General features: G+C 45.0%; 1 protein-coding gene across 4 annotated transcripts in view; it reads right to left on the bottom strand.

The window, feature by feature from the left end:
- The window catches only part of MAP2K5 (mitogen-activated protein kinase kinase 5), a 307732-nt gene that overhangs the window by 241696 nt on the left and 59464 nt on the right, over positions 1 to 6572 (bottom strand). For all 4 annotated transcript variants that reach the window (XM_085849335.1, XM_085849333.1, XM_085849334.1 and 1 more), the window contains exon 5: positions 4364 to 4404. In XM_085849335.1, the coding sequence (XP_085705461.1) occupies positions 4364 to 4404 (41 nt within the window). The remainder of the gene's footprint in view (positions 1 to 4363; positions 4405 to 6572) is intronic.

The following is a 6572-nucleotide window of genomic DNA, read 5'->3' as shown; positions in this document are numbered from 1 at the left end:
CTCTCTTCTCCTCTCTTCTCCTCTCTTCTCCTCTCTTCTCTTCTCTTCTCCTCTCTTCTCCTCTCCTCTCCTCTCTCTCTCTCTCTCTCTCCTGAACCCCTATTGATCTATCTTCGTGCTAATTTACCAGGTTTTCTTATGTTACCATATGAAAGGCCAGTTATCACTTCAGCCTATGACGATGACGTTTGCGCAGTAGTGTGTAATGGTCACGATGTCACTATGCTGCTAAAATGCAGGAAGATTTTCTTTGGCTTGCACAACGAAAATAAATTTGTGTCAATGCGAATCTTTATGGATTGGCCCTCCCCTTCTGTCAGCTTGCCTTCCCTTGCCAGAGGCTTCCAGTGGGAGAGGGAAGGCATCCATTATGTTGATGGGGTTTGTTTTTGTTTTTGTTGGGGGGGGGGTGGGCGAGGGGAGTTGGAATGCATAGTTGAGGCTCATGGAAGAGCAAGTACAATGAACGTAGCAGGACAGAACAGACAAAAACAGGACACAAAACGTGCAAAACAGGATACAAAAGGAACAGTAGAGAGAGTGTAGAAACACCAACAGTGGAGTCTAAGGCCAAGATAGTGGGAGACTTGGACAAACAATGGGTGTGGGGAGGAATAAGGGGCAGGACACGATGCATGGGGTTGACAAGATGGTTATAGAAGGAAACTCCCTCCAACTCTCTGGAAAATCCTCTATTTATTAGCTGATGACTCCACCCTCTGCCGTAGCATCTGTCATCCCTCAGACTGGCAAGCAGCAGATTCTTCGCTCTCTGCAGATCTGGATAAAATCACAAACAAACTTCCTCTCCTGTCGCAGTCAACGTGTGGCCCTAAATGGAGTTCTTTCATCCCCTCTTCCTGTGTAGGCTGGAGTTCCTCAAGGTAGCGTTCTAGGCCCTGTTCTTTTTCTGGTTTTCATCAATGATCTCTCGGACTCTTTGGAAAATCCTCTATTTCTCTTTGCCGACGACTCCACCCTCTGCCGTACCATCTGTCATCCCTCAGACCGGCAAGCAGCAGCTTCTTCGCTCACTGCAGATCTGGATAAAATCACAAACTGGTCCAACACGTGGAACATGTCTTTCAATCCAGACAAATCTCACACTCTCACTATGTCTCTTCGAAAAGACCGTTTAGAAAACCCCCCATCCACTTTCTCAACAATCCTCTGGAAGAAGTCTTTTCTTTCAAGCTTCTGGGTCTCACTATCTGCCATGACCTTTCCTGGGAAAGTCACATTTCCAACCTCGCCTCAAAAGCCAGTCGCCGACTGGGAATCCTCCGTCGTGCAAAGTCCTTCCTCGGCCCTCTTGAGCTCCTGACCACTTACAAAGCTTTTGTCCGTAGCCTGATGGAGTACTGCTCTCCCCTCTGGGCTGGTGCTCTTGCCTCTCACCTTTCTCGGTTTCACGCTGTGGAAACCAAGGCATTTAGGAGTATTGGTATCTCCTGCGGTGAGGCTGAGTCTTTGGGTCTCTCACTCTCTCACCGCAGGCAGGTCAGTGGTCTTTCTGTCTTCTACAGTCTCCTCTCCGGTCTCGCCCCCACCTGATCTCTCTGCGATAGATCTGTCTGTCGGACTGCGATCTGTCCCCCCCCCCCCCGCTCCCCATATTTCCGCATGGCACTCAAGGTCTGCCAGCAACCTTCTGGTAAAACTAACAAAATTACAAATCACTGCTCCCCTTCACTCTTTCATTCCTCTTTTTCCCTGCCTTTGGAATAAACTCCCACACTCTCTTCAATCCCATTCTTCCCTCCAGGCTTTCAAAACTTCCAAATCCTCGATCTTTTCTACCCCCGTTAATCCACCCCAACCCCACCTCCTTCAAATTCCTTGCTTTCCTTTCGGAAAGTCCCTGTAGTGTCCATCTTCTATTCCCCATGTTCCCCGTCCCATCCCCTCCCTTCCACAGATCTCCTAATGTCTCTGTTCCCCACTGTTTTGTCCTTCCCTCTTCCGCCCCTCTTGTTTCCTGCCCCCGTTGTTGTGTGTTATGTGTTCGCTCTCATATGAGCCTGGACATTGTGTACCAAAAAAAATAATTCCAATGAGGGAAAACTGGAAGTTTGGAAGGAAGTGCGGTTGGAGTGGGGGTTGTCAGGGGTTGAGAATATCATGGTTTTGGATGGAAGATGGTCTGAGATGGTGAACAGCTCTCTTGAAGACCTGTAGGGAAGAATGAGATTCAAAAAAATGCGGAAGTTGGTTCCAGAGGAAAGAAAATAGAGGAACGAATGAGTGGAGGTGAGCAGTGATCATGGATTTAGGTAGTTTCACCAGAAGGGGGTTTATGATGGACCATGTGAGGCCTGCAGAAACCGGGGCAGGGACAAAGCGCGGAAAGAGCAGAGGGTGCAAGACCAGAAAGGAGGCGGTAGAAGATAGAGACCACCGACCTGTCTGTGATGGGTGAACAGAAATGGTGGTTTTATCTTCCTCTCCACTTTCTATTATCACTAAAAAGTGCCGGCACTACCTGTGTCGCTATTCGATATCCTTCCTCATGCAGAGATCGGTTTGGATCTCGATGGAGAGAGATGCTGTTTCTGAGGTCTCCGTCTCACCTGCAATGGCTTGCCCACGTATGTCCCGCAAATTTTGAAAAGGACAGGTGATCTCTCTCGGAGAATTGTCCAAATTATTTTACCTACTGATGTTTTATTGCACCGTTTGAGTGTTTTAAACCCAGCATCACGTCCCTTTTTATGGCTTCTGAAGATTTTTCATACCATATGCCTGTATTGACTGTACAAAGCTGACCCCATTTTTGTTCTCTTATCACAATTATGTTGTCGCATGAATATTCCTTTTTCTAAACACACTTTTATTCTTGGTTTGCCGTTATATTCCAAAAGAACTATAGAATTTGCACTTACAAACTTTCTAATAACCGAAGGGAAGTTAGCAATTTATAAAACATGAAAAGCCAAACTCCTTGCAAACCAAGATGCTGCCAACAATGTTTGGGTTGTTTTTGAGGCCCTTTTTATGGCCAGGCTACATGCGGAGTTTTTTAAACCAACATTTAGATCACTTTGAATTGTTTAAAGAGAAATTATGTTTTAAGAATGTGTTGTGTAAAATAGAACATGGTGATCTGGAATATTAATTATAATTGGATATCCTGCCTTAATATTTTACCTGTCATTTTGTTGTTTTTTTGTGATTTATTGTTTTGTGGTCGTCTATTTGGTCACATTATGAGGTGGCGACACCACCTCGAGAAATCGCTGATGACAGGAACGGTCAGTGGAACTCGTGGAAGAGGGGGTCCGAGATAGAGGTGGCTGGACAAAGCGAAGTCAGCAACGGGAATGCAAATCAATGACCTCAAGGAGGCAGTGAAGTACAGGTGTAGATGGCAGGTGCTGACATGGAGGGTCACCAGGAGTCGTTCATGACTCAGTGGGACAAGGTTTGATCGACTGTATTTTTTAACTTTGTGTATTAAAGGTTGACTCAAGCCAGAGTGTGTATGTGTGTCTTTCTGTCTGTCTGTCTGTCTGTCTGTCTATCCAAGGGAAGAACATCTTCCTCTCTCTTTCTCCACCTCTCACAGCAGGGCATCTCCACTCCACCATTCAGCAAAGACAAGGCACATATGCAGCACACGGAGAGAGTACCAATATAGAAACTCATGTTGTGGTTTACAAAGGAAAAAAAAACAACAAACTAGAAGAGCCCTCTCTGGAGCACATACCTCCACCAGATAATGCCTGATCCACGAGAACATATCGGGCCCAAAACATTTTTGAAATATGCGATGCAGTACTATATCGTTTTTGACCCTATCTCTCAATGGTGAAGTCGCACTTTAGATATTAAATTATTCTCGCATCCAGATCCGGATTCGGATCTTCATCAAAATCAAATCCATTCGTCCTTGCCACACACCCAACATATCCACCAAGTTTCTTCCGAAGCCCTTACTAACACCAAATGATTCTCCATCATGTCCATTTTTCCTTTGACCTTCCCCAACACTTGTTCCACATTCCCTGTTCCCAGCTCAATCGCAGAGACACGGCACACCTCCCGCATCGCACACGCAGTCCTCGCCAACTCCACACACTCAACCAACGCATAGTCAATTGAGATACTCAAGTCCTCACTGCTGATCAGTCTTCACAAAAAATTGATCAAAACAGCAGTGAGGGGCAAACTCGATGCTACACATTTTAAAAATCCTTTCCACAAAAAAGGTCAGGCCAAATGGCTCATGCATTACCAGGACAACCAGTTGTACCTTTCAATTCCCCTCCGGCGTACATATTACCACGACACGCATTTTACTCATTTTGATCGATCACTCATCACCCTTGTGGAAAGAAAGACATTACATTCCTCTTTTTCTTACCTTCAAACCGTGAATATTCCTTTTCCCTGCAGGCTTGCATGCTGTGCAAAGAAGAGAAGAATATTATTCGAGTGAAAACAAACACATCGTTGTGTTAAAGTTGGTAAATGATGAACAGTCAAGTCATATTCATCATCATCTGTCACATAAAATAATGCAAGTTGGAAGGCCTCTCGGGCCTTTGTTCAAAATAAAGGTCTCCATGTCATGCCCTCTTCTGTGATGTCTAAGGTTAGAAAGAGGGAAAGTCAGTAATACCAAGTCATATTGATTGGATATCAACCACCCACTTCTACTGGGGATCACTTGTTCTACACCACAATCACCAACACTTTTTGGGACAAACAATGCAAAAACGCTTTCATCCGTGTCGTGATCCGAGCTGAATGAAATCCGACCTGGAATACGGAGCAGTGTGCAAGCACAGGGGCTTCATGCAAATCAACGACTGGCAAAACTTCAAATGGGATGTCATTAGACATCATTCCTCTGACTTGCATTCATCACAATAGACCGAAGCAGAGGCAGAAAAGCATCACTAAGTTCAATGGAAGAAGTCCTGGATCGTTGGATATGGATCAATCAAGCAAGCACTGTCACCGATGGATTGCCCATCTGTAATAGTCTGTCCGCTAAAACAAGTTCACACAGTGGGTGCACGGCTCCTGCAGCACATCCACTCAAGAAAGACAAACTGATCAAGTCAAAACTGCCGAAACACAGCACGTCGGACCAGTTGAATCACACCAGCTTAGTTCGCGCAGGATTTGTGGCACTATGACGTGACTGACGGAGCGTCATCTTGTTTATGATTCAAAACTCACCTCATCAATTTACCTAATCAGCCATCTCACTATGGCATCCATGTTAGCAAACCACGAAAATAAAAAAAAAATTGCTTTAAACAAGCCAATAGTTGTGACAGCCAAATGCAAGCAGGTTTTCTGTTTTCTAATGGCATTCAGTGCAGATCTCTTCTAACTAGTAGTAGGCCTCCACGTCCATCCTTGACCATGTCGAGGAAAGTCGGCCGAGACCCTCGTGCGAATGGGATGAATCGGACTCTCCTGAAAGTTCCATTCAACACAAAGTTCAGGAAAATATTTTTTGTTCTCGTTATCTTCGATGGCATCGATTGTGCCACACCGCCGACACGCCACGTATGATGGAGATTAGAGATGGTGAAAGCCTCATTTTCTCAAGCTTGAGTTGAGAAAAGCTTTCAAACAAATAGAGCCCAAGCTCGTGCTGCTTCCCGGTAAATCATTTCCAGGGAATAGCTGGAAAATTGTGGGAAATTCACTCAGGATTCCTGCCTTTTCCTGTTTTTTTTTCTTTTCGTTCGGGCTCAGAAAATTTGGGCGCGAACCATCGCCAGTAGCAAGTGTAGATGTGCTTGCGCTTGTGCAGTGTGCTCTGTGCACGTCTTTTCCAAACACTATGGAAAGACTCATCAACTTGGATTTATGACTTTAAAGACATCCCACAACCAAGTTGATGAAAGAAGAAATGTGTGGAATGGTAAAAGCCAGCTTCACACAAAGTTATAAGATGATTGAAGCCTGGCGTTGGCTTAGTAGTTAGGAGAGGTCGACTCAGCCTGCCATCCTTCTGAGGTCAGCAAAATGATTCCCAGTATACTAGTTAAGGGGCACAGCAATTCATTTTCTCCGCAACCACGTGACCAATTGCCATGAAAGTTTCAACATAGGAGTGCCTTCCCATGAAAAATGTTTTCATGACTGGATGAAAAATGTGGCTGGCATTCAAAAAAAAATCCGTTTTCTGTCGTCATGGGTTGCAGGGAATTTCACGTACCAGGAGTAAATGGCCTCGACCTCGCTTTGCCAGGCCTCGGCCGAATTAACCTTGTTCATTCTGCACTGCCCAGTAACATCCTATAAAACAGAGTTGCAGGCAGTGGTATCTGCAGCAGGTTTGTAGTTTCGCAAAAGGGAGCATTACTTTGTAACCAGCGATAGCAATGAGGTGCCATTTGTGGCACTTTGTGTATCACGACAATAACATTGCCCATGTATGACTGTTCTTACAAAGCTGCGTACCTCAATAACATTGGGAAATCTGGTTCAGACTACTACTATGCTTCGAGGCATATGCAGCTTGCTTCCAGCTCAACCTGGCCCTGGCACAGGTAAGTTCAATTTTGTTTATTTATTTATTTATTTATTTATTTTGGTATACACCGTCG

The sequence above is a fragment of the Eptatretus burgeri genome, chromosome 12 (genome assembly GCF_056783735.1).
Source record: "Eptatretus burgeri isolate ZD-2024b chromosome 12, Ebu_testis_v1, whole genome shotgun sequence".
Lineage (NCBI taxonomy): Eukaryota > Metazoa > Chordata > Myxini > Myxiniformes > Myxinidae > Eptatretus > Eptatretus burgeri.
The sequence above is the reverse complement of the archived record's forward strand: the minus strand, read 5'-3'. Positions and strand labels throughout refer to the sequence as shown.